This window comes from Hypanus sabinus, unplaced genomic scaffold, assembly GCF_030144855.1.
Source record: "Hypanus sabinus isolate sHypSab1 unplaced genomic scaffold, sHypSab1.hap1 scaffold_470, whole genome shotgun sequence".
NCBI classification, from domain to species: domain Eukaryota; kingdom Metazoa; phylum Chordata; class Chondrichthyes; order Myliobatiformes; family Dasyatidae; genus Hypanus; species Hypanus sabinus.
This window is the reverse complement of record NW_026781342.1, coordinates 142,566-168,887: the sequence shown is the minus strand read 5'-3', so window position 1 is coordinate 168,887 and position 26,322 is coordinate 142,566. Positions and strand designations below refer to the sequence as shown.

The following is a 26,322-nucleotide window of genomic DNA, read 5'->3' as shown; positions in this document are numbered from 1 at the left end:
TAGTACTATATAACGAAGTTCCTCACCTTAGCAGGAATCCACAGGAATTCCATTGCAAACTCAATCAGGACATGGGGAACGGAACCATACGCATTTGCAAGATCAAGCCAAACTACAGCCAGATTTCTTCTCAAACTTTTTGACTCCTGGATGGTATGCCATATCATACTAGTATGTTCAAGGCATCCCAAGAAGCCTGGTATTCCTGCCTTCTGAACAAATGTATTTACCAATCCATTCTCTATCACAAATGAAGAAATTCTTTCTGCTCGAATGCCAAACATAGTCTTCCCCTCTACATTCAGGAGTGAAATTGGTCGGAACTGATTCAATGTAATAGAAATCTCTTCCTTCGGGATGTATACTCCTTCAGCCTCACTCCATGACAAAGGAACAACACCTTGTCTCCACACCACCTTTAACAATCTCCACAAGTATTTCCTCAGCACATCACACTTCTTGAACACCTTATACAGCTCTCCATTTGGTCCTGGCACTGAACCTGACCTTGTCTTTTTGATGAACCGCTCGACTTCTGCCAGTTTGGGTTCTGACAGATCGAACTTCACTCCTGGCTCGGTAGGCTTCACAAGCCCAGAAATGTCAAGCAAAGGAGCCTCCCGCTGTTCGTTAGAGTCAGTGCTTGTCAGGTGATCCTCAAGTTCTTGTTGAGAGATGTTAAGCTGCCCGCTCTTATTTTGTTCAAGCAATCTCTTTGTGAACTGGTGAGGATTCTCAAAGAACGATTTTCTTGCCTTCTTTCTCTTAGAAACATAGAAAATAGGTGCAGGAGTAGGTCTTTCGGCCCTTCGAACCTGCACCGCCATTCATTATGATCATGGCTGATCATCCAACTCAGAACCCTGTACCTGCTTTCTCTCCATACCCCCTGATCCCTTTAGCCACAAGGGCCATATCTAACTTCCTCTTAAATATAGCCAATGAACTGGCCTCAACTGTTTCGTGTGGCAGAGAATTCCACAGATTCACCACTCTGTGTGAAGAAGTTTTTCCTCATCTCGGTCCTAAAAGGCTTCCCCTTTATCCTTAAACTGTGACCCCTCGTTCTGGACTTCCCCAACATCGGAAACAACCTTCCTGCATCTAGCCTGTCTAATCCCTTTAGAGTTTTATACGTTTCAATAAGATCCCTCCTCAATCTTCTAAATTCCAGTGAGTATAAGCCTAGTTGATCCAGTCTTTCTTCAAATGAAAGTCCTGCCATCCCAGGACTCAATCTGGTGAACCTTCCCTCTATGGCAAGAATGTCTTTTCTCAGATTAGGGGACCAAAACTGCACACAATATTCTAGGTGCAGTCTCACAAAGGCCTTGTACAACTGCAGTAGAACATCCCTGCTCCTGTACTCAAATCCTTTTGCTATGGATGCCAACATACCATTTGCCTTTTTCACTGCCTGCTGTACCTGCATGCCCACCTTCAATGACTGGTGTACAATGACAGCCAGGTCTCGTTGCATCTCCCCTTTTCCTAATCGGCCACTGTTCAGATAATAATCTGTTTTCCTGTTCTTGCAACCAAAATGGATAAACTCACATTTATCCACATTAAATTGCACCTGCCATGAATTTGCCCACTCACCTAACCTATCTAAGTCACCCTGCATCCTCTTAGCATCCTCTTCGCAGCTAACATCACCGCCCAGATTCGTGTCATCCGCAAACTTGGAGGAGCTACATTTAATTCCCTTGTCTAAATCATTAATATATATTGTAAACAACTGGGGTCCCAGCATTGAGCCTTGCGGTACCCCACTAGTCACTGCCTGCCATTCTGAAAAGGTCCCGTTTACTCCCACTCTTTGCTTCCTGTTTGCCAACCAATTCTCTATCCTCATCAATACCGTGTGCTTTAAGTTTGCACACTTGTCCTGTGTGGGACCTTGTCAAAAGCCTTTTGAAAATCTAAATATAACCACATCCACTGGCTCTCCCCATCCACTCTACTAGTTACATCTTCAAAAAAATTCTGTAAGATTTGTCAGACATGTTTATCCTTTCACAAATCCATGCTGACTTTGTCCGATGATTTCACCTGTACAATGTCCTGGGTATGTTACTCAAAATGGCCTCTTTGGTTTGTTACAAGTAGGAATGTTTCTTTGTCGGATAAGTGTTTCTCTCGCCGTTGTTTCACTTTAGAATGGCTGATATGGTAATTGTATTCATTTGTTAATCAATGGGGAATGTCATTGTGTCTTGTGATGCTGGGAACTTGGGGGAGGGGTTTTCGCGGGTTTTTTGGGAGAGGCCGAGGAAGACGCTGAGGAAGGTGGACGTGTGCTGGACTGCTCGTAAGATCACCGGGGTGGTCCCAGGTGCGACGGCCGGATGGGTCGGTTGGTTCGTTGATTGAGCTCCAACGAGTGCACTAAACAGACTGAACTTTGATAAGTTGGCGCCTTTTGTTTTTTTCCTTGTATATATATATTGTATTGCCTACTATTTTTTTAATTTTAGTAAACTCTTTAAAGTGTATTTCATAACGGTATTTGTTGTGAGTTTGATACTGTTGGCGGGTGCGAGGCATTAAGTCGATTCTCACAGCACCTGCGTGTACGGGAGGTGGGTTGGTGAGTGGCTGGATCTCCTTTTCCCCTAGACATATACCAGCCTGTTGGGTAAGGGTTACACACCACTTTCCAAATGTGCTGTTATTACATCTTAGATAACAACTCTAGCATTTTCCCCACCACCGATGTCAGACTAACCAGTCTATAATTCCCCAGTTTCTCTCTCCCTCCTTTTTTAAAAAGTGGGGTTACATTAGCCACCCTCCATTCCTCAGTAACTAATCCAGAATCTAAGGAGATTTGAAAAATTATCACTAATGCATCCACTAATTCTTGGGCTACTTCCTTAAGCACTCTGGGATGCAGACCATTTGGCCCTGAGGATTTATCTGCCTTTAATTCCCTTCAATTTACCTAACACCACTTCCCTACTAACATTTATTTCCCTCAGTTCCTCCATCTCACTAGATCCTCGGTTCCTTACTATTTCCGAAAGATTATTTATGTCCTCCTTGGTGAAGACAGAACCAAAGTAGTTATTCAATTGGTCTGCCATGTCCTTGTACCCCATGATCAATTCACCTGTTTCTGACTGTAAGGGACCTACATTTGTCTTGACCAGTCTTTTTCTTTTCACGTATCTGTAAAAGCTTTTACAGTCAGTTTTTATGTTCCCTGCCAGCTTTCTCTCATAATCTTTTTCCCCTTTCCTAATTAAGCCCTTTGTCCTCCTCTGCTGGTCTCTGAATTTCTCCCAGTCCTCAGATGTGCGGCTTTTTTTTGCTAATTTATGTTTCTTCTTCGGACTTGATACTATCCCTAATTTCCCTTGTCAGCCACGGTTCCCTGGTTTATTCTTTTGCCAAACTGGAATGAACAATTGCTGTAGTTCATCCATGCGATCTTTAAATGCTTGCCATTGTATATCCACCGTTAACCCTTTAAGTATCATTTGCCAGTCTATCTTAGCTAATTCACGTCTCATACCTTCAAAGTTACCCTTCTTTAAGTTCAGAACCTTTGTTTCTGAATTAACTATGTCACTCTCCATCTTAATGAAAAATTCCACCATATTATGGTCACTTATTCAATGGGCCTCGCACGACAAGATTGCTAACTAACCCTTCCTCATTGCTCAATACCCAATCTAGAATGTCCTGCTCTCTAGTTGGTTCCTGGACATGTTGGTTCAGAAAACCATCCTGCAAACATTCCAAGAAATCCTCTTCCTCATCACCCTTACCAATTTGGTTCACCCATTCTATATGTAGATTGAAGTCACCCATTGTAACCACTGTTCCTTTATTGCACGCATTTCTAGTTTCCTGTTTAATGCCATCTCCAACCTCACTACTACTGTTAGGTGGCCTGTACACAACTCCCACCAGCGTTTTCTGCCCCTTAGTGTTATGCAGCTCTATCCATATCGATTCCACATCCTCCAGGCTAATGTCCTTTCTTTCTATTGCATTAATCTCCTCTCTAACCAGCAATGCTACCCCACCTCCTTTTCTTTCTCTCTTTTTTTTATGCTGTGACTCTGCACAACGGATTGATGCTAACTTTATTCGAAACTGCTCTCAGAGATCAGCAAGCCCTGGCTTGTCACCCTCACTTGCTACCTTCCACCTCTGACTCAACAATCTAAGCTCTCTCCTCAACCTACTAATCTCCTTCTGGCACCTGCTTGGTTGCGGTGTAGGCTTTGCTTTCTTCAACTCAGCTAAACCAAACCTGTACTTTCCAACATTATAAATTATATCGCCCACCACTTCCAACATTCTCTCCTGAGAGTGTTCTTCAACTTCACACTGATATCCTCAGCAAACACACGCCAAGCCTTCTCATCTGCAATTGCTGGCCACTTGACACTCTCCTCTTCTTATACTCGCTCTTATTATACCACAATAAGATTGATAAATGGACAAAAATAAATTGATTCTGTCACCAATCAGTGACAGAAGTGACAGTGACGGGATGAGGCAATCCTTCTGATGTCAGGCCTGTGTTCTGTTGTGGCGATCTTGAGGCACTGGCCAAGATGTGCATTGGAGAGTCTGTTTCTGTCCTGGTTCTTGATAGAGTTCATTGAAGAAAACAGTGACTCACACATGTACGTGGAGGGGAACAGTGTGAGTAGGAGCATTGCAATAGCTCTCGTGTTTTTGCAATCAGTTTGATCCTGAAGTCGCTCACGCCAACATCCTTGTGTTGTGTTTTGAGCAAATCAGATGATCCCATTTCCTTCTGGCCTCTGCAGTCCACTGGCCATCAGCCGAAACAGAGAAACGTCTCAGAAAGAGGAGGGTATCACCTGAGAGTTTAGGGGAGCTTTCAAATCGTTCCTTGAAGTTTTCTGCCAGGCTCGTCATGAAATCTTTCATCACTGGATCCTCCTGCATTTCATTCTACTCGCAATGACCCGGCAGACGTGGGAAATGTGATTTTCTCCTGTGAATGTCTCTCTCCAAAAGGCGCTCAACAGGGGCGTAGGTCAAGTGTACAGTGTGGGATGAGGTTAAAATAAATTATAGCAGCGCGCGCTTTATTTACGTTATAACAGGTGCATTCACGTAATTGCCAGTGGGGCAGTGCGATCCAGTCATTTGGCTCTCGTGGTCCAGACCTGGACCGCAGTTGGCCTATTGGGGTTCTCTGGTATACAGAATAATTGATACTATAACCATTCTCACACCCTTCTGCAAGAATTGATTCCAATAATGTTGATTGGTCTGGGGCGTCTTGATGTCAATCTGATAAGCTTTCTCACTGTTCACATTTACGTAATCAAGAAAGCCCATGTTTCAGTTTTAATTTATGCATTCCAGTCAGTTACAAAACTTCTTATTGAGAGATTTATAAAGGTGGGGGGGGGGGGGTTATTCCAGTCTTGCTTGCTTTAAAAAATCGTATTAGTTCAAGCTTCATTTCATTGGTGGTTTCACTCATCTCCAAGACATAAGTTATCAAATTTCTTAATGCTTTCTTCTGAATGCTACAAGGCCTCATGGATCCCATAAATTATGTTTTACTTACCTGCCTAATTAACAGGCTTGCTCATTATCAATACAGTGAATAGCAAACTATATTTCAAGTTAAAACTATCTGTTTTTATACTTTCATTACACCATCAAGACGTGCTCCCTTCTGACTGTGTTCTCATTTTCCTTAAAAACAAAACAAACAGTTTCTCACTTGGTCACCCCCTACATTCTGCAACCCAGTTATCTACTGGGAACCCTAGAGTTTTCCTTTCAGATAATTTGTTCTTTCAGGATGTACATGTCACTGCACAAAAAGATGTCAAATAAAATTTTTATTGTGGAATTTTTTTCCAACTTATGACGCATGATGAAAAAAATGGCTGAGCAATAAAAAATCATATCAGAATGGGAATGGGACGTGGAATTAAAATGTGTGGCCACTGGGAGATATTGCTTTCTCTGCCAGGCCGAGTGCAGGTGTTCAGTGAAACGGTCTCCCAACCTGTGTCAAGTCTCACCAATATATATAAAAGGCCACACCGGGAGCACCAGATGCAGTATACCACACACAGGTAAACTCACAACTGACTCACAGGTGAAGTGTCGCCTCACCTGGAAGGACTGTCTGGGGCCCTGAATGGTGGTGAGGGAGGAAGTGTAAGGGCAGATGGAGCACTTGTTCCGCTTATAAGGATATGTGCTGGGAGGGAGGTCGGTGGGAAAGGATGGGGGGGGATGAGTGGACAAGGGAGTCTCGTAGGGAGTGAGCCCAGCAGAAAGAGACCATTCTGATATGTCTGTCTATGGCCTCCTCTACTGGCAAAGTGAATCCAAACTCAGGTTGGAGGAACAAATATACTGGCTGGGTAGTCTCTAACCTGATGGCATGAACATTGACTTCTCTAACTTCCATTAATGCCCTTCCTCCCCTTACCACATCCCTGACATATTTAGTTGTTTGCCTGTTCTGCATTTCCCTCTGGTGCTCCCCCCCCACCTTTCTTTCTCCTGAGGCCTCTCGTCCCATGATCCTTTCCCTTCTCCAGCTCTGTATCACTTTCGCAAATCACCTTTCCAGTTCTTAGCTCCATCCCACCCCCTCCGGTCTTCTCCTATCATTTCGCATTTCCTCCTCCCCCCACTACTTTCAAATCTCTTACTATCTTTCCTTTCGGTTAGTCCTGACGAAGGGTCTCAGCCCGAAACGTCGACAGCGCTTCTTATAGATGCTGCCTGGCCTACCAGCATTTTGTGTATGTTGTTTGAATTTCCAGCATCTGCAGATTTCCTCGTGTTTGCTCCTAATGAAATATAGCACTTTTGTGCTTTATTGGTGAATGCAACAATAGTTGGGCCCTAGATAGAACTTCAGAGATGTTCACATCTAGGAGCTTGAAATTGACACCAAGTCATACTCTTGGTTGTAGTTTATGTAAATAATATCTCGGGGATTCTCTTGAATCCTTTTTGCCAAGAACTGTTTATGGCTACATTTGGGCCTTTTAATTCTTTTCTTGAGTTTATTTCTAGCTTACTTAAAAACTTCAAGGTCTTTGTTCATTTTGGCTTCTTAAGCCCTACATGCATTTCCTGTAAATTGAATGTAGGAATTCATTTAAGGTAATTATGCCAGCAAAAGAGGGGGCAGTTTTGGTAAAGGAGAACCTTTATCAGATTTTTATCAGTACATTAAGGTCAAAATGGTAGCTAGCAAGAGAATAGGTCCTGCAGTGGTTCTCAGCCAGGATCATATTACCCCAAAGGGTGATTATATATCGTAAGGTGCTGTTAGGGGAAATAAAAGTCAGCGGGAGGTTTTCACGATTCTTTGGGGGGGGGCGTGCAATAAGCACCACCCTATTTTGAGGTGCAAGATCTGACTCTGTCACTTGCTGCTCTCTTCAACATCTGATATTCGTTCCTAGTTTGTGGTTTGTGATAATTTTAAATTTTAATTTAATCCTGTTAATTTTGGATAAGTATGTATGGTGTGATCTCTATGAGCCTGAAAGGGTGAAGTCTTGAATTCTAATCCTGCTAAAAAATAGAAATTACAGGAGGTCATTAAATATAATAATACATACCTGGAACATGGTTTCATTCAATTCCCATCATATCTGTGATGCCCCATGTGTCTCATTTGTAATACTATACTGTCTAATGAATTCATGAAATGATCAAGATTGCAGGAACACCCTGAAAGGGCTACTTTATGGTATTATTCAGTTCCTGAAGATGAAAGAAGCATTTGAAAAGTATTACACACTCGATTCATTTACTAGAAAGCTAAAAATGACCTTGATAGTGGTCTTATAACATCTGAAAAATGACAGCAAATTGTAAAAATTGAATAACAATTGAATGATACAATTGAAAGATTAATAATGCCTGCCTACCAGAAGTGTTGACCACTGTTCTCAAAATGGATACCAGTATTTCAATATCATTTCAGTTGAGTAATAACTAGCTCATCTTACTGATGAAGAAGTATCAACTATGCACAGAGATACAAAAAAGAATTTGGAATACAGCTGGATGAGTCAGCATGCGAGACACGTTGCTAAAAGCGCATGAATGGTTTATCACAAATGAAAGGGTTTTTTGAAGAAATTGTCTTAGAAGTTAGAAACAACTATCAATGGAGAATTAATCTAGGATGAGCTCAAAATGTATATTGAGGATGAAAGTATTTGGATTAGGAGCATGATTTTTTGTGCAACATATGGAGCATCATCTGTGACAGTTCGCCATGATGGTTTACTGGTATTCATGAAGAAGAAATTCCAGGTCTGTTTGCGATCTGTTGTATCATCAGCATCTCGCAGGCAAAAACCGCCAGTGACTTTTTCATGCATGACTCTTGTATTATTTGCTATTAATAAAATTAAAACTGTCCAATTAGCAGAATATTTTGCAACTTATGCCAGGATAAAGATGAAGTGTTTGAACGTTTGCTACTTCACTCTGAAGTACACTAACTGTCAAAAAGCTGGTGCTAAAAATGTTTTTTTAAACTTTTTGACACTGATTGAATTTTTGAAGTTGACAAGAGCATGGAAACAAGATTGAACTTCTGCTTGGAGATGAATTTGAATTCACATACATGAAGAGTAAAAATCTTTACATCTCTGAATGTACAAATTATAGTAATTTGTAATAAATAGTATGTACAGTAAGATATACAACAGAACAGTCAATTTAGCTTAGAAATACAATTGTGTCAGCGTGACTTTACCATTCTGATGGCCTGATGGACGAAGCTGACCTGGAGCCCGTTGGTCCTGTCTTCTATGCTTCAGTACCGTTTCCCAAATTATAGTAGCTGGAACAGTTTCTGGTTGGGCATACTTGTCCCCACTGAACCTTTGGGCCATTTTTATGTACATCTTTGTAAATGTCCTGAATAGTTCACAGCTTAAAGGCTAAGGACACAGCCCTGGGGAGGCAGAGATGAGGGAGCCTATCCTTACAACCTGCTAGCAATCTAACAAGAAGTTCAAGATCCAGCTGCACAAGGCAGGGTGAAGGTTGAGGTCTCTGAGCTTCTTCTGGAGGGAGTGTTGTACTGTAGTTCAAGAACAACATCTCTCCTTTTCAGAGTGTAAGGATGGTGTCTAGAGCTATAGCTATTGTATCATCTCTCAGTCAGTTATGTCAGTAGATGAATGAATCATACAAGTCCAGTATGAGTGGTAGCATGTTGCTGAAGTAGTCCAGCCTCTTAAACTATTTGCTTATTATCGAGGTGAGTAAAATAGGACACCAGTCATTCAAGCATATTACCTTGGTCTTTTTAGGTACGGGGTCAATGGTAGAGGTTTTGAAGCAGGAAGGCAATCTACATTGGTAGAGGGAGAGATTAAAAATGTCTGTAAACACATAATGCAGTTGTGCCATGCACTTTCTGAGTACCCACCCTAGGATACTGTATGGTCTCTCAACCTTGTTGCTGTCCATTTATTGCAGACACTTTTTCTCCAGCCACATAGATGACTAAGATGCAGGTTGCATCGGTGGCTCTCCTTGCGGGCTCAGTGTAGGTGACATCAAGTCCAGTGTGAAAAAGATTTAGCTCATCTAGGAGAGAGGCAGTGATATTGGAAACACCACTGTGTTTATCTTTGAAGTTTTGATGGTGTGCAGACCTTGTCATAAGCTGTGTGTGTTCGTGGTTGATAATTGTGGCTGGATCTTGTCACTGTATTGATTGCTACCTTGATGACTTTGCATAGATCATAGCTACATTTCTTGAGTTCCTGGTGGTGAAAGCTCTGTTTCGCAAGAACTGTTGATCCAGGGTTTCTTGTTTGGATAGACCCTGACAGTGTCCTCGATGTATGTCTGAATCAAGTCATGATTACTTTTGTGAACTTGGAGACATCATCATAAAACATATTTCAGCTGATGTCATCAAAGCAGTCCTGTAGCATGAGATGAATTGGTCAAACCAACAGTGGATGGTTTAACTATAGCCGACTCTTGTATCAGCTTCTGCCTGTACGTTGGCAGAAACAGGATAGAGGAGTAATCCTATTTCCCAAGCAGTGGATGGAGGAGCGCTTTGTAAGTGTTGTGGAAGGGAGAGTAGCAGTGATTGAGTAAGCTATCTCCCCATGTGCTCACCTGGATGTGTTGACAGAACTTCAGAGCGACTTTAGACAGTGACGCTATTAAAGACTTGGTGAGGATTAAAACAGACTGTGTGTAAAGTCTCCAGGATGCTGATGGTCTCGTGCAATTCTTTGTAAGCCAGATCAGTATAAGCCTACGGCAGAGTACACACAACTCTGATAAAATTTGCCGTGAACTACCTAGGCAGCCAGAAAGGTCTGTACAGCACTACAAGGTACTCCATATCCGGGGAACAAAAGGATTTGAGGACATGTGCATTCCTGAGTTTGCACTTAGCATTATAACCAATGAAGCATACCCCTCTACTCTTCCCAGAGAGTTTAAGGTAGAACCCATAGGGCTTGATGGCGTAATCTGGTATCTCTTCCATCAACCAGGTCTCCACGAAGTAAAAAACATTGCAACATTAGTGAAAGGTATTAACACCTGTATTCACTGAGGAAGGATTTTCAAAATTGTTTCAAGGATTGAATGATCTGGAAATTCCTGACTGGGTAAATACCACATTTCTTTGCAAGGTGGAAGAAGAGAAGAAATCATTGAAATTCAAAACAGTGAAAAAGCAAAAATCCTTTTCAAAATGTCAGCTTTTGCGGTATGCTTCTACACTGTCATATGAGCCAAACTGTTCTTCATTTCCATTCACTTACCTTGTTGAGAGAGACTTCAGTGCAGTGAACCATATACTCATAAAAAAATAAACTGCTTTGACAATGTTACTCCTGTGGACTTACACTTTTTGCTGTCACAACTTGAACCAGATATTTCAACTCATGCTAAAAAACCATCAAGTTCAAGTTCATTGATGTGCACAGGCACTTTATGAACTAGGTTTAAAGATAAATAAATCTTTAAAGCAGAATCATTTTCTTATGTTAGCATATGGTCGACTTGTTTTTACACCATGGTGGTGGCAGGAAGTATAGTGTGCCTAAGAAGGGTGTTGGCATATATGAAGGTGCTTTAGGGCATGTATGAAAGTGCTTTGGAGGTGTTGGCATAAAAAAATGAAACATTGATGTAAACGTAAATTTACTGGATAAAATAAGGACAGCACAAAAAGGTCATTACTTATCGTATATATGCCCATTACCCTGCCTGTTCTCCATTTCCCTCTAGTGCTTCCTTCCTCCCCCTTTCTTTCTCCCTAGGCCTCCCGTCCCATGATCCTTTCCGTTCTCCAGCTCTGTATCACTTTGGCCAATCACCTTTCCAGCTCTCAGCTTCACCCCACCCCCTCCAGTCTTCTATCATTTCGCATTTCCCCTCCCCCCACTACTTTCAAATTTCTTATTATCTTTCCTTTCGGTTGGTCCTGACGAAGGGTCTTGGCCCGAAACGTCAAGAGTGCTTTTCCCTATAGATGCTGCCTGGCCTGCTGTGTTCCACCAGCATTTTGTGTGTGTTGTTTGAATTTCCAGCATCTGCAGATTTCCTCGTGATTACTTTCACCAGTTTATTTCTTCGAGCTCAGCTGGCAGAAGCGATCTCATCCCTCTGGTGGTTCAAAGAAGTTCACTGTTCACTGTAACAGTTACAAAAGAACAATCAGTTTGATAGACACTCCAGCCACTTTAATTAAAGAAAGGAATGTCCTACCTAGTTTGTTGGAGTAAAAACTTAATACAAAAATAATTACTACCAATCCACTAATTTATGCTTTAATTAAGAAAGTAATGTCCTGTCTGATTTCCTTCAGGTACTGCCTTTTATCTAAACCAAAAGGTGTGAAAAATCAGGAGAAATCTTATGTGGATCTATGTGAACTTCAACCCTTATCTTGCTCCAAAGAAGCAGCTGTGAGACATTATACAAACAAAATAGACACAGTCGGTACTTAACCCATTATTTGCAGGAATCTGAGAATTCCCCCAATTCCCTTAAACTTTATCACTGGTCTACAAAATAATCAATGTGGTCGTTTGTGACCTGTAGTCCTTAAATCCAGAGATCTTTAATTTTTTTGGGAAGTTCCATTTGTGGAGACAGATAACTGCTGGTTTGTACATTATTTAAAGATGACGGGAACCAAACACAGCTCCAGCAGTATTTTGGATGTTTTGTATATTGAACAACTTCTTCATCTCTTCCTTGACATCGAAGGGTTTGGGACATCGGTTTATTGTAGTTTATTGGGCAACAGAGGAGTTCTTTGATCTGTGAATTGGATCTAGAGCAGCAGAGGAGGACATCAAAGATAGGGAGATTTCATGGTTTTATAAGGCACTTTACGAGGTACTTTGATACCATAAGCACAGAGATTATCAGATGCAATAAGGATCTCGGCCTGAAGAGTTGACTGTTTATTTCTTTCCTTAGGTGCTGCCTGACCTGAATTTCTCCAGAATTGTCTATGTTACTTTTAAGACCATACTCTTGAGTATTGTGTACAATTTACAATTTTTCACTGTGTTATAAAAACATTTTAATTAGGAAAGAGGTATTGTATGGAATTTGTAATAACATTGTTTCTTTTGTTATCTATTTTTTAGGTAGCCTCTTACTATTTTTATATTACAATTGCCAATTTCTGCTATTTTTCATTAGTCATTCTAATTATTTGTACTAAGTTTAATACAGTTATATTGTTGTAGTGCGGTTCGTTTCACATCACAATTTTTTGTACTTCTCTGCCTAAGCAGATCTTAAATTCACTTTAATTCTTTTACAGTGACTTGGGTATTCATGTGGATGGATTCATTGCTAATGTAGCACACAGTTTTGTTGTTGGTAGTAAGGTAAGAAATTAAGTTTTTCAATATATTGTATATATTTGTGAAATAATTATATGAAAGATTGTGCAGAAAAGACTGAAGAACATATACTAAAAAAAAAGAGTTCTTTATTGTTTACAGGGAGTTCTTTTGGAAATCTGTGAATAAAAATAGATAAGAGCCTGTGTTTACCATCAAATAGCCTACCCTAATCACAGGATAATTTATTAATAATCTAACTAATAGGCCTTTCAGATTGCCTATCATTGATGACCTCTGATTTATGGACCAACAAAAATACATTTTGTAATCTTGAGCATCAGTTATTCTGGAAAACATCTACCCCCGATATAGAAATCCTTCATGGAAACTTTTGTGCCTGGAACTCGGTAAATCTGTTTTTGCCTTGACAAATCCAAATCTCTGACCAGGTCATTTAATTCAGATTGAGTTATCGACATAAAGGGCTAAAAATCTTTATTAGTGTCGGTGTTGTTTTCCATTGTTGGCTTGTGCATCATGACTCTTTACCTGCTTCCTCCAGATTCCAGGACTCAGGTATGGAAAAATATCGTCACGTAGCTCAGCTTTCACGGCTGAAAGGAGTTTGGGGCATTCATTGGCTTTTTTTGTTTTTAACAAACCAGAAACACTAGTCAGAAGTGACAGTCTGTAATATGATACTCTGCTCTCGCCATATCATTGGGTCAGTGAATGGCATTGATTTCTGAATACCTCTGAGCCAAGCACTAAGGTTGACAGTGCATGTTAACAACAAATGTGAGGAGCCCAGTTTTTGTCTTGGTCCCCAATTTTACAAACAAAGTAGAGCTTATAAATTTTCTTAATAAGAAGAGTCAAGCTCCATTTTTGAGATTTAAGTGTATATTCACCCCAAATATAACAGAATGTTGCAACATTGGTGAGACATTTTGCTATCACTAATCTCCTGAAACTACCGTTACTTCATTATAATAAGTACAGACAGTATGTTATGTGCATATAGCATGCACATCAATGTGATCACAAATGCAGTGCATAGAATGGTGTGTGTGTGTGTGTGTGTGTGTGTGTGTGTGTCTGTGAGTGTGTGTGTGATGCTTTCATAGCCTTTCTAAAACCTGCGCAGCATCTGCCTGGACAAGATAAAAAAAAATTCTCAGCTTACATTGTTGGTAAGATTTTAATTGTCTTGAATTTTGAATTGAATTAACAAATATAGGTGATTTCAAAACAATGGTGTGTGGTTGGGAAATTTCATGGTGATTTCATGATTAAATTAAAAGTGTTCAGGAAGCAAGATCTTTGTTACCTAACATTCAATTTAATCATGACAGATGCACTATTTCAGTGACTCTATTTCCATTGCTGAATAGATAGAGAATTCTAAAACAGTGATCGTCAGAGAGATGAATTTTCTAAGCAAATTAATTTATCATAAGAATCAACAACGAACCTTCTGACCAATTTGTATCTACACATATTCTTTAAATACAGTTGGCCCTGCTTATCTGTGAATTCTGCTTGCATGAATCGAGAATACCTGGAAATGTCTTCCAGCAATTGTTGTTCGAGCATGTACAGACTTTTTTCTTGTCATTATTCCCTAAACAAAGCAGTATAAACAATTATTTTACATAGCATTTACATTGTATTACGTATTATAAGTAATATAGGGATGATATAAAGTATACGGGAGGATGTGCATGGGTTATTGTGGATCGGGATTTTTTTTAAATTGTAAGTTCTCTTAGTAAGTTGGAACAGGTACATCTGGTATTTAGCGTCAGTCAAACATTTGTCTTAGTATATAGTATATATTTTACCTTTCTATGCATATAAAACACTTAAGAATGTATGTTTCAGTGCTGGGCTCAAAAATGGAAGTTCCTAAGTTTGATCCAGTGACAGACCGCTATTGAGTGCGCTCTCCATCTGTGCGGGGTTGATGTGGAGAATCAAAAACCCAAAATCCCAAGACCCAATAATTAAACCACTGCCTTGCTTAGTAATAATTGTAGCTTTCATCAGGGCAGGGCCTTTCTCACTTTATCCTTTAAAATTGTTCGGATCGTTGACCGACCTAGCCTAACGCTTTTCCAATGATTGGTGGTATTTCAACTCTTTCCGATTGCTTTATTATTCCCACTATATTTTCAGTTGTGATCATGATTATTTCCGTGAACAGAAACATTGCAGATTTCGGAGCTCTACTGCCAGGTCCTAATGTCCACCACTCTGAGACAGGTTAAATAAGGTGTGGGTTTCCACTGGGTCCTAAGGTCTACAGCATTGAGACAGGTTGAATGAGGGATTTGAGCATCCATGTTTTTTGGTATCTACGAGGGGTCCCGGAAACAATCCCTCGTGGAAAAGGAAAGCCGACTGTAAATCTCCCCGAGTAGCAACACCGTTCTAATGTGCTTCAAGGTTGCCACCATCGACTCCGTGCCAAAGAAGTCTTCAGTGTCCTGCCTAAATGACTACCGTCCTGTTGCAGTCGCATCCTTCATCATGAAGTGTTTCGAGAAGATCGTCATGAGGCATATCAAGACCCTGCTGGGAGACCTCAGTCAGTCCGGATTGGGAGGAGCATCTCCAACACCATCACACTGAGCACGGGGGCCCCCCAGGGCTGTGTGCTCAGTCTGCTGCTGTTCACTCTGCTGACCCACGACTGTGCTGCTACACACAGCTCGAACCATATCATCATGTTCGCCAATGACATGACCGTGGTGGGTCTCATCAGCAGGAACGACGAGTCAGCTTACAGAGAGGAGGTGCAGCGGTTAACGGACAGGTGCAGAGCCAACAACCTGTCTCTTAATTTGAACAAAAGAGATGGCTGTTGACTTCAGGAGGGCACTCCTCATTGAATATAAACGGCTCCTCGGTAGAGATCGTAAAGAGCACCAAATTTCTTGGTGTTCACCTGACTGAGAATCTCACCTGGTCCCTCAACACCAACTCCATTGTAAAGAAAGCCCAGCAGCGTCTCTACTTCCTGCGAAGGCTGAGGAAAGTCCATCTCCCACACCCCATCCTCATCACATTCTACAGGGGTTGTATTGAGAGCATCCTGAGCAGCTGCATCACTGCCTGGTTCGGAAATTGCACCATCTCGGATCCCAAGACCCTGCAGCGGGTAGTGAGGTCAGCTGAGAAGATCATCGGGGTCTCTCTTCCCGCCATCATGGACATTTACACCACACGCTGCATCCGCAAAACAAACAGCATTATGAAGGACCCCATGCACCCCTCATACAAGCTCTTCTCCCTCCTTCCATCTGGGAAAAGGCTCCGAAGCATTTGGGCTCTCACGACCTGACTGTGTAACAGTTTCTTCCCCCAAGCTATCAGACTCCTCAATACCGAAGCCTGGACTGACACCTTACTGCCCTATTGTCCTGTTTATTATTTATTGTAATGCCTGCACTGTTTTTTTTTCTTTATGCAGTCCGTGGTAGGTCTGTAGTCTAGTGTTGTTGTTTTTTTCCTCTCTGTTGTTCTTTACGTATTTCAGTCCAGTTTTTGTACTGTGTCTTGAAAAACGTTCTCATTTTTACTATGTACTGTACATAGTAGTTATGGTCTAAATGACAATAAAAGTGACTTGACTTGATCAAGACTAACACTACGTGCACCAAAAATGTACAACCAAAATGTACATGTTTGGTTGTACATGTACAGATACAACCAAACAAAAAAGATATATTTGCACCATGGTGCTCTCACAGACCACATACCAAAACTAAAATGTTGCCATAAATAGGTTTTCAGGGTAATGTAATGGGTGATAGATGATACACAGTGTTTATTAGAAACTGTTATACATAATTCACAAACTCTGTCATTGAGGTGTTGTTTCAGTGGATGAAGCTGCACATGGGATTTTGTCTTGACTAAAGTTGCCAGAATTTGCACAGAGCAGATTTCCTGTGTTTTAAAGGACAGTTAATGGATTTTAAGAATTGCCAGCTGTGGGTGCAAAGGACTGTACCTCCAGTAAGTTCTCCACAATGACTATCTAGTGCAGGGGTGGCCAAACAACAGCTCGCGAGCCACATGCAGCTCTTTGGCATTCAATGTGCGACTCACGGAAATATGTTGTGCTACCATTGCGTAGAAGTGAATGGGAAAGCATTTTGGCGATAAATAGAACAGTGGGAAATCCCTTGAGACTTAATTTCATCTCTCAAGAGTTGGTGAGAATCGCTACGTCTTGCTGAAGATAGAGTCGCGAGTCTCAAAATATAGATTCAAAAATAGTTTCAAAAATGTAGATCTACGTCATTGGGTACTAAAAGCGAAAGTAGCGCAGACATAGATCTACATCGTTTGGCACTCAAAGAGTTAGTGAGTCTAGGCCTGACCTAACACAAGTCATGCACGTTAATGCTGTGTAATACAGGGTGCTGAATTGTGCAGACTTATTTGGTACATTGCTGATACAAGTTTTGTTTACAAGTGTTTGTGAAAATTTTGTGAAGAAAAATGGTGTCATTAAATTGTATGAAATGAAAATATGAAGATGAAAACAGACATTTTGAGCCACAGTGGGAGGAAGATTTTGCATTCACCGGTAAAGGATGTAAACCTTTGTGTTTTATCTGCAATGTGTCACTGAGTCATCACAAAGCCAGTAATTTAACTATATATAACCATATAACAATTACAGCACGGAAACAGGCCATCTTGGTCCTTTTAGTCTGTGCTGAACGCTTACTCTCACCTAGTCCCACTGGCCTGCACTCAGCCCATAACCCTCCATTCCTTTCCTGTCCATATACCTATCCAATTTTACTTTAAATGACAATATCGAACCTGCCTCTACCACCTCTACTGGAAGCTCATTCCACACAGCTACCCCTCTCTGAGTAAAGAAATTCCTCCTCGGTTTACCCTTAAACTTTTGCCCCCTAACTCTTAAATCATGTCTTCTTCTTTGAATCTCCCTTACTCAATGGAAAAATCCTATTCACATCAACTTAATCTATCCCTTTCATTACTTTAAATACCTCTATCAAGTCCCCCTTCAACCTTCTATGCTCCAAAGAATAAAGACCTAACTTATTGAACCTTTCCTTGTAACTTAGGTGCTGAAACCCAAGTAACGTTCCAGTAAATCTTCTCTGTACTCTGTCTATTTTGTTGATATCTTCCCTGTAATTCGGTGACCAGAACTGTACACAATATTCCAAATTCGGCCTTACCAATGCCTTGTACAATTTTAACATTACATCCCAACTCCTATATTCAATGCTCTGATTTATAAAGGCCAGCATACCAAAAGCTTTCTTCACCACCCTATTCACATGAGATTCCACCTTCAGGGAACTATGCACCATTATTCCCAGATCACTTTGTTCTACTGCATTCTTCAGTGCCCTACCATTTAGCATGTATGTCCTTTTTGGATTATTCCTACCAAAATGTAGCACCTCACACTTAACAGCATTAAACTCCATCTGCCATCGTTCAGCCCACTCTTCTAATTGGCCTAAATTTTTCTGGAAGAGAGAAAAAATCTCCAAATCTCTAATTTGAATAGAAATCACAAAAGTTTTTTGGCTGATTATCCATGTAAATCCGAATTACGGAAAAACAAATTAACTGTGTTAAAATCATCTCTAAATAGCCTGCAGAAACTGTTGACAATGTTCAGTAAGGAAGCTGATACAACCACTGAAGCTAGTTTTGTTATGTCATGGAATACTCGTGTTAAACGCCCATGTTCTGATGGCGAATTTATTAAGAAGAATGTAGCTGAAGTTGTTACAGTGTTAGATCCAAATAACACAAATCTTCAGCGACTGATAGCACAAACACCAGTTTCACGCCACACTGCAGAGAGGCGTATCTCCCAGATCAGTGCTGATGTTGCAGGCAAAATGATGTAAAGAATTCTCTTGCATTCAGCTTAGCTCTTGATGAATGTAAGTCTACTTAGACAAATAAATATCATTAAAAATATCTCAGTTTTTTTCCCTTTTATTTTTATTTTTGGCAGTCTAATCCCATGTTACTGAAATGCAAATTTGTATATTTTCTTAAATGTTCCCGTAGTTCATTGTTGTATTAAATATGCTCCATATAGTTAAAACAATCATCAGTAAGGATTTTGAAAACATTTTGTACATTATGATTACTGAAACTAATACAAATTAAAAGTTTAAGAAACTACATGCATGAATAAATATTATTGTGTACATGTATTTTTTGACATATAAAATTTTTGTAACAAGATTTGTATGTAACAATAAAAATATGTGTGTAAATTTTGTTCATGTCTTGCGGCTCTCAAACATCTGAAGATAATCATATGTGGCTCTTACATTAAGTAAATTTGGCCACCCCTGGTCTAGTGCATGCATCACTACATGTGGATTCACTCATCAGCTATAAATTTGCTGATGACACAATTGTTGTTGGCAGGATTTCACATGGTGACGAGAGGACTGAGATATCTCAGTTGTTTGAGTGGTATTGCAGCAACAATCTTGCACCCATTATCAATCAGTAAGACCAAAGAATTGATTAAAGAGTTCTAAAAGAGTAAGATACCAGTCATAACAGTCCTCATTGAGGAATCAGTAGTGGAAAAGGGGTGCGTTTTCAAATTCCAAGATGTCACAGTCTCTTGGGATCTGTCCTGGGCCCAGCATTTCAATGCAGTTTCATAGAAGGCATGACAATGGTTATATTTCAGTAAGAGTTGAAGGGATTTTGGTATGTCACCAACGACACTCACAAATTTCCCCGGATGTGCTGTGGAGAGCTTTTTAATTGTCTGCCTCATCATCTGCAGAGGGTCGTAAATTTAGTTGGCTCCATGTTGGGTACTAGCATCCCAGTAACCAGGACATCTTCAGGGATCAATGCCTTAGAAAGACAGCATCTAGCATTAAGGACCTCCCCCCCCAGTCACCCAGGACATGGCGTCTTCTGTTTGCAACCATCAGGCAGAGGTACAGGAACCTGAAGACACACACTCAACGATTCAGGAACAGCTTCTTCCCCTCTGCCATCTGGGAGAAGGTACAGGAGCCTGAAGACACACACTCAGCGATTCAGGAACAGCTTCTTCCCCTCTGCCATCAGGAAGGAGGGATAATTTACAATGGTCGGTTAGGGTATCAAGGAACACATTTTTGAGATGTGAAAAGAAACAAGAATACCATAGCCTGATCTCACTGGTCTATTTTCAGTATCAAGAAAGAGCAATCAATTGCAAATTATAGAAATAAATAAAAACAGAAAATACAAGAAAGGCACTGGTATCTGCATGCAGGAATAAATAGAACTGAAATCAAGTTTTTAAACCTTTCATGTGTTTGTAAATGGGAGGAAAACAAAAGTTTTGCCAACATTTTCTGTACTTATTTTGTCTGGGTAAACGCAGTAACAACCAAAAGGTTAATTGTCACAGATCCAGTCTTCAGATTTCTTAATCCAAGAAGCAATCACCAGTATAGTTTGTCATAGCATGATTTTCTATATTACTTTATGTATATATGTCAATAATATGTTTTGTTAAATTGTAATTTCTTATTTTTCTGAATTGAAATGTTTTATCCTGCAGGATATTCCAGTGTCTGGTCGCAAAGCTGACGTTATCAAAGCTGCACATTACTGTGCTGAAGTGGCTTTAAGATTAATAAAACCTGGCAATGAGGTAGGTGACTCAAAGAGTACAGCTTAAAAAGTTATCAATTATTACATGATGTGAACAGGAATGTATACAGTATATAGAAACAGTCTGAAATGTCCGAATTTTGTCCTATCTTGGATTGCCCTCCGGTATATGCTAGTAGAATTTATATAATTACAAAACCATCCACTTGAAGCTGCGGGTAGAACAAACATAAACATATAGCAGATCAGTTAGCTGAATAAAATCAGTTTATGAAGTACAAGCTTCATCGTTTGTTGCAGGTTAGATCTGTGGCATTCAATCTGATGATCCAGGACTATATACTTGCTCCCTTACTACTATTCAGGGCCCCAGACACTCCTAAGTGAGGTCCCTCACGAGAGACTCATCCAGAAAGTCAAGATGTTAAGTGGAACTTTGGCTGTTTGGATAAAAAAAAAATTGGCTTACAGGAAGAAAGCAGAGAGCTGTTATGGAAGGAAAGTACTCTGCCTGGAGATTAGTGACTAGTGGAGTGCCACAAGGATCTGTCCTGGGACCCCTGCTCTTTGTGATTTTTATAAATGACCTGGATGCAGAGGCAGAAGGATAAGTTTGTGGATGACATGAAGATTGGAGGAGTTGTGGATGGAGCTGCAGGTTGTCGAAGTTTACGAGAGGATATAGACAGGCTGCAGAGTTGGGCAGAAAAATAGCAGATGGACTTCAATCCTGAGATACGTGTGAGGTGATGCATTTTGGAAGGACAAACCAGAAGACTGAGTACAGGATTAATGGTCAGTTACTTAAGAGTGTAGATGAACAAAGGGACCTTGGGTTCAAATCCATACATCCCTCAAGGTCACTGCGCAGGTTGATAAGGTAGTTAAGAATGCCTGTGGGATGCTAGGCTTCATTAACAGGGGGATTGAGTTCAAGAGTAGAGAGGTCACGTTGCAACTCTGCAAATCTCTGGTGAGACCGCACTTAGAGTATTGTGTTCAATTCTGGTCACCTCATTATAGGAAGGATGTGGAAGCTATGGAGAGGGTGCAGAGGAGATTTACCAGGATGTTGCCTGGTTTGGAGAACAAGTCATATGAAGCAAGGTTAGCAGAGCTGGGATTTTTCTCTTTGGAGCGTAGAAATATGAGAGGGGACTTGATAGAGGTCTACAAGATTATGAGAGGCATAGATAGGGTGGATAGTCAGTACCTGTTTCCCAGGGCACCAATAGCAAACACCAGAAGGCATATGTACAAAATTAAGGGAGTGAGGTTTAGGGGAGATATTGGGGGTAAGATTTTTACACAGATGGTTGTGAGTGTCTGAAATGATTTGCCAGGGATGGTGGTGGAGGCTAAAACATTACGGGTATTTAAGAGCCTGTTGGTCAGGCACATGGATGAAAGAAAAATAGAGGGTTATGGGGTAGTGTGGGTTTAGTATTTTTTTTTAAGGATTATATGGGTGAGCACAACATGGTAGGCTGAACACTGCTGTGGTGTTCTATAGGCCTTCTCTATATTGGTGAGACCTGCAGATTTGGAGACTGCTTTACTGAGCACCTGTGAGGGATCTCCCACCTCCCACTTCCCACTTCCCATTCCCATTCTGATATGTCTATCCATGGCCTCCTCTACTGCTGCGATGAAGCCACACTCAGGTTGGAGAAACAATACCTTATATTCCACCTGGGTATTCTCCAACCTCGATTTCTCGATGTTCTGGTAATGTCTCCCGTCAGCATACCCATCCCCTTTTCCCTCACACACCTTATCTCCTTGTGTGCCATCACCACCAACCCCACCCCCCCATTGCTCCTCTCCCCTTTTTCTGGTTATCTGTCCTCTTCTATCAAACATCCCTCTTCCCCAGCCCTGAATCTCTTTCACCAATCGACTTACCAGCTATCTACTTCACCCTTTCCGCTCCTGGTTTCACCTGTCACTTTGAGTTTCTCTTTCCACTTCCTCCATCTTCTGACTGATTCTTCATCTTTTTTTCTCCAGTGCTGCCAGTCTCGACCCAAAATTTCAACTGTACTCTTTTCCATAGATGCTGCCTGGCCTGCTGAGTTCCTCCAGCATTTTGTGTGTGTTGCTTCGATTTCCAGCATCTTCAATTTTCACTTGTTTGTGATTAGGCAATTGTGATTAATGTTTTGTTCATTTTTATCTTGGTAAATGATATATTTATTGCCTTTTCCTAAAGAAGTGTATCAGTTCTTGACATTTTAGGTGGATAGGATAAAAAAAATACGGCATTTTACAATACCTTGCTTCAACTACAGGTATGCCCGCTTTACGCCACTTCGCTTTTACAAAAAACCTATGTTAGTACCTGTTTTCGCTAACTGAAAGAAATCCGGAGAGAATTTTAGCTTTTATGAGAAAAAAGGCAAAGAATGAAAATAGCATTCAGCGTTTGTTTTGCAGCGAGCTGTTTTAGAGGTAGCACAATCCCCGAGCAACGAGAGTGGAGAGAAGGAAAATAGCATTTTGCATTTGTTTTTCAGTGAGCCGTTACAGAGGCAGTGCTCACCCCGAGCAGCGAGAGTGGCAAAAAGCGAATAAAGCGTTCAGTGTTTGTTTTGCTCTCAGCAAAACAAACACTCAGCATCTCAGCATCAAGCCGACATAGCTTTGAACTGAGTGAGATTTTTGCTGCGATTGACAGTGCTGTAATGATTGCAGAAAAGTATGACTTTAATTTTGAAAGGGCACATGGGTTTAGGGCAGGTTTGCAAGATGTTTTGAGTGCTTACAAAGAACTGTATGATAGAAAAATGCGTGAACCTTCCAGTGTGCTCGCTGTCTTCCCGATTCTGGTAAGTGAAACTACACTCTGCATACGCTATTTCTCATATATATAGAGAGAGGCTGTGTATTTGTCATATCATTCCTACTTTTAATATATATTAGTGTTATTTTAGGTTTTATGTGTTACTTGGTATGATTTGGTAGCTTATTTTATGGGTCTGGGAACGCTCAAAAATTTTTCCCATATAAATTATTGCTAATTGCTTCTTCGCTTTACGACATTTCGGCTTACAAACGGTTTAATAGGAATACTGTACTTTCGGATAGCGGGGAGAATCTGTATTTTAATGGCACATCATTTAAATTCTCTGAAATTCTACAAAAAAATAAAATTGAAGCAGTGGTGTTAAGCATGGATGCTGTAAAGACATTTGATTTATTTAATTGGAATTTTTTTTACAGAGTTTTACATAGATTTGTTTTTCATGACACAATTATTAAAACTATACAGCACTATATGAAAACCCTACTGCTGGGATTAAAAATCAATGGATATTTATCAAATAGTTTTATCCTAGAAAGGGGCACGAGACAGGGTTGTGCATGGTCACCACTACTCTTCGCGTTATATCTGGAATCATTAGCTCAATACATCAGACAAAATGAAGATATCAGGGGAGTTATTATTAAAGGGACAGACAATAAGTTGGCTTGTTATGCGGTTGACATTTTGACCTATCTAGGGCAACCAACATATCTTAATGTAAATTGATTCAGTTCTTTGAACAATATGGTCAATTGGGTCAACGTAGATAAAACTTAATTACTTTCATTTAACTATGGGCCACCAAGAGAAATTGAAAGTAGATATCTCTGGGCATGACACACAGAGTCTTTCAAATATTTGGGAATCATTATGCCAAAAGATTTGTAATCTTTTAGATTTGTAAGAATGTAATTATCAGCCTTTATATATAAAAATTAAGATGTGGCAAGATGGAGCCTGATTCCTTTTTTCAGTCTCAGTTCAAGGATTGAGTCTATTAAAATGAATATACTGCCCAGACTGTTATATCTGTTTCAGACCCTACCAATAGAGATTAATCAGAATCAATTCAATGAATGGAACAAAATGTTTTCAAGATATATATGGCAAGGTAAAAGGCCTAGAGTTCATCTCAAAACTTTGCAGTTAGCCAAGGAAAAGGGGGAAGGGGCCTACCTTCTCTTAGAGATTATCACAGTTGAGAGCTGTGATATGTTGGTGCAACCCACCATGCGACGTTCAATGGAAAAGCTTCGAGGAGCGGGTACTTCCCATCCCCATACAAGTAATTCTGGCTGATAACAACCTACAAAGGTACATAGAAAATGCGGGTGGAACGCAGCAGGCCAGGCAGCATCTATTGGGAGAGGCACTGTCGACGTTTCAGGCCGAAAGAAAAGATAGTGAGAGATTAGGAAGTAGGAGGGGCCAGGGAAATGCGAAATGATAGAAGACCAGAGGGGGTGGGGTGAAGCTAAGAGTTGGAAAAGTGATACAGAGCTGGAGAAGGGAAAGGATCATGGGACGAGATCCTGTCTGCAGCTCTGTATCCCTTTTGCCAATCAGCATGTGCATGTGACTCAGATTTTTCACCAAATAAACTGGATGCCAGATTTAAGGACTGGACAGCTAAAGCAATAACTGTTCTTTGCATTATAATGAAGGAAGGAGCATAGTTCAGTTTTGAAATGTTTAAAGAGAAACATTTCTTAGAAAAATAAGACTTTTATCAGTATGTACAGATGCAATGGTATTAATAGGACAGTTAAAATTGTAACCATGTACATGTTTGATAGACCTGTTTAGAAAAACAGATATAATTCAGATAGCAGTAATAGAGTCATTTCATTTCAAGTCAAGTCAATTCCAGTCAACTTTTATTGTCATTTCGACCATAATTGCTGGTACAGTGTACAGTAAAAATGAGACAGCGTTTTTCAGGACCGTGGTTTACATGACACAATACAAACAACTAGACCGAACTACGTAATAAAAAAAACACAGAAAGCTATACTAGACTACTCTCTCTCTCTCTCTCTTTCTCTCTCTCTCTCTCTCTCTCTCTCTCTCTCTCTCTCTCTCTCTCTCTCTCTCTCTCTCTCTCTCTCTCTCTCTCTCTCTCTCTCTCTCTCTATATATATATATATGTATGTACTACTGTACTATATTTCGAGTGTGTATAAGGGTTTGTCAAATCTTAAAACATTCAACTTCATACATTAAAACAGAATGGGAGAAGGAAGGAGGGGTAATTATATCAGAGGAAAAATGGACAATAATAATTAATATGGTTTCAGTGGAAGTGTACCAGTTTACAGGAATGGAGGGAGTTTGGATGGAAAAACTTGATAAGATATTTTACTTTTATAAAATATTTTATTAAAACCTCTCAGAAATCCCATTATGATAGTAACCTCCCTGTTTGCTGGACAAATTCTGCAAATCAAAATGTAAACCATTATCATATTTTCTGAGAATGCCCTGTTATCAATAACCATTGGAGGGGGATACACAATGCCCTACAAGACATCTTTAAATGTGAAATATCCTTGGAGAGTAAGACCATATACTTTGGATATAAACCTCAAGAATGGTTGAAAAGAGATAGATATGAATATGCTGCCACTGGCTGGTAAAAAGACTTTTACCAGGAGATGGTTATCACAGGAGAGCCCAACTTTAAATACATGGATGGAAATTACAATGGACATTTACAAAATGGAGAAGATAACAGCATCTGTTAATCATAAGTTGGAACAATTCAATTCATACTGGGAAAAATGGTTTAACTACATGACAGCTCATAGGCCTGATTTTATTCTCACAAATCAATGAATATGTTGTAAAAGAAAGATCACTCCCTATTTGTACATAGTTTTCACTTGTTCTTTCTTTCCTCCCTTTTCTATAAGTGGAGGTTTGTGGCAAATATGACTACATGATATATCTGTACGATATCTGAAATACATCTTATGGAAACGATTGTTTGATGATGAACTTCAATAAAAAATAAATTAC

At 40.2% G+C, this 26,322-nt stretch overlaps 1 protein-coding gene across 1 annotated transcript in view; it reads left to right on the top strand.

The window, feature by feature from the left end:
* LOC132389102 (proliferation-associated protein 2G4-like) overlaps window positions 1–26,322 on the top strand; it is an 81,419-nt gene that overhangs the window by 17,703 nt on the left and 37,394 nt on the right. The window contains exons 4-5 of the mRNA XM_059961537.1: window positions 12,821–12,887; window positions 20,446–20,538. Coding sequence (XP_059817520.1) covers window positions 12,821–12,887; window positions 20,446–20,538 — 160 coding nt within the window. The remainder of the gene's footprint in view (window positions 1–12,820; window positions 12,888–20,445; window positions 20,539–26,322) is intronic.